Genomic DNA, 1,675 nt, shown 5'->3' with positions numbered 1-1,675 from the left:
CTAGTGCCTCCAAGTGCCACCCTGGTAACTCCCAGTGCCCCCCCAGTACCTCCCAGTGCCCCCCCAGTATACCTCAGTGCCCTCCAACCCCCTCCCAGTTGCTCCCAGTCACCACCAGTCCCTCCCAGCAGCCTTCCATTTGCCCCCAGGCCCCTCCCACTACTTCCAAGTTGCTCCCAGTGCCCCTCAAAGCAACTCCCAGTAGCCCCCAGTGCTTCCCAGTGCCCCCCAGCCCCCTCCCAGCCCCTCCCAGTGCCCCCCAGTCCCCTCCCAGTGCCACCCAGTCCCTCCCAGTGCCCCCCAGTCCCCTCCCAGCCCCTCCCAGTCCCACCCAGTGCCCCCCAGTCCCCTCCCAGTGCCCCCCCGCCCCCTCCCAGTCCCTCCCAGTGCCCCCCAGCCCCCTCCCAGTGCCCCCCAGTCCCTCCCAGTCCCTCCCAGTGCCCCCAGTCTCACCCGCAGGCCCCTCCCCGAAGTACACCAGGTACAGGCTGCAGTAGAAGCCCTCGTTACCGGCACAGAGCAGGAACAGCACGGCCTGGGGGGCGTGGCCAGAAGGAGGGGGCGTGGTCACAAAAGGGGCGTGTCCACCCGAGGCCCCGCCCCCCCAGGCCCCGCCCCCACTCACGCGGTGCTTGTAGTAGAGCTGCAGCAGGCGGCTCCCGCCCGGCCCCGCCCCCTTGTGGCTCTCGGCGCCCTCCAGGGTGCAGCTGGGGAGGGGGCGGGGCCCGTGGAGGACACGCCCCGCTCCGCGGGACACGCCCCCACAAAGCCACACCCCCCCCACCAAATAGGCCACGCCCCCCAATGGGCTGGGTGCGCCCGCACCTGGCTCTGCCCTTCCAATACCCGAGGCCACGCCCACCCAGAAACCACACCCACTCCAAAGGCCACACCCCCAAGACCACGCCCCCTCCCCAAGCCCTGCCCACACCCACTTCTCCCCCCTACTCCCTCCAGGCCCCTCCCCCCGCCCTCTAAGTCCCGCCCCATCAAGCCCTGCCCCCATTATCCTCCACCCCATGGCCCCGCCCCTCCCCAGGCCCCGCCCCTCCTTCCTTCTCCCCCCTTTACCCCCCACCCCCTCCAGGCCCCACCCCCTGGCCGTTAAACCCCGCCCCATCAGGCCCCGCCCACAACCCACACCCTACCGCTCAAGGCCCCGCCCCCACCCCCTTCCCCCCCACCCCCTCAAAGGCCGCACCCCTCACCCTCTAAGCCCCGCCCCATCACTCCCCGCCCACCACCCTTCAAGGCCCCGCCCACCACCCTTCAAGGCCCCGCCCCCCAAGCCCCGCCCACCCCCTGCCCCCACCCCCTTCCCCCCCATTTCCCACCCCCGTTTCCCCCCCCCCGCCCCCCCCCCCCCCCCCCCCCCCCCCCCCCCCCCCCCCCCAAGCCCCGCCCACGTGTGCAGGTGCAGCCAATGGCTGGCCACGTCCAGGACGATGCTGAGCTGCAGCCAGGGGGCGGCGGGGGGGTAGAGCAGCGCCAGGTTGAGCAGCAGGCACAGCGCCGCGCAGCGGTCCGTCAGCATGTCCAGCATGGCGCCCAGCCGCGAGCCTGGGGGCGGGGCTCAGCGGGGGGCGGGGCCTCGGCGGGGGGCGGGGCCTCGGGGCGGGCGGGGTCTCGGGGGGGGCGGGGGTAGGGGGCGGGGGTTGAGGGAGGGGGGGCACCA

The 1,675-nt window shown here is 73.6% G+C and overlaps 1 protein-coding gene across 1 annotated transcript; it reads right to left on the bottom strand.

Moving 5' to 3' along the window:
• Window positions 1-409: 409 nt before the first annotated feature.
• Window positions 410-1,601, bottom strand: CDIPT (CDP-diacylglycerol--inositol 3-phosphatidyltransferase; the record flags this gene model as incomplete). Its single annotated transcript, XM_035313678.1, has 3 exons — window positions 1,407-1,601; window positions 626-707; window positions 410-535 (listed from the first exon to the last, which is right to left on the bottom strand). Coding segments are annotated over exons 1-3 (345 nt in total), but the record flags the coding sequence as incomplete, so codon positions are not given.
• Between the last annotated feature and the right edge of the window lie 74 nt (window positions 1,602-1,675).

Source organism: Oxyura jamaicensis, unplaced genomic scaffold (genome assembly GCF_011077185.1).
Source record: "Oxyura jamaicensis isolate SHBP4307 breed ruddy duck unplaced genomic scaffold, BPBGC_Ojam_1.0 oxyUn_random_OJ65612, whole genome shotgun sequence".
Lineage (NCBI taxonomy): Eukaryota > Metazoa > Chordata > Aves > Anseriformes > Anatidae > Oxyura > Oxyura jamaicensis.
Note: the sequence above shows the minus strand (reverse complement) of the source record. Positions and strands in the feature narration are given on the sequence as shown.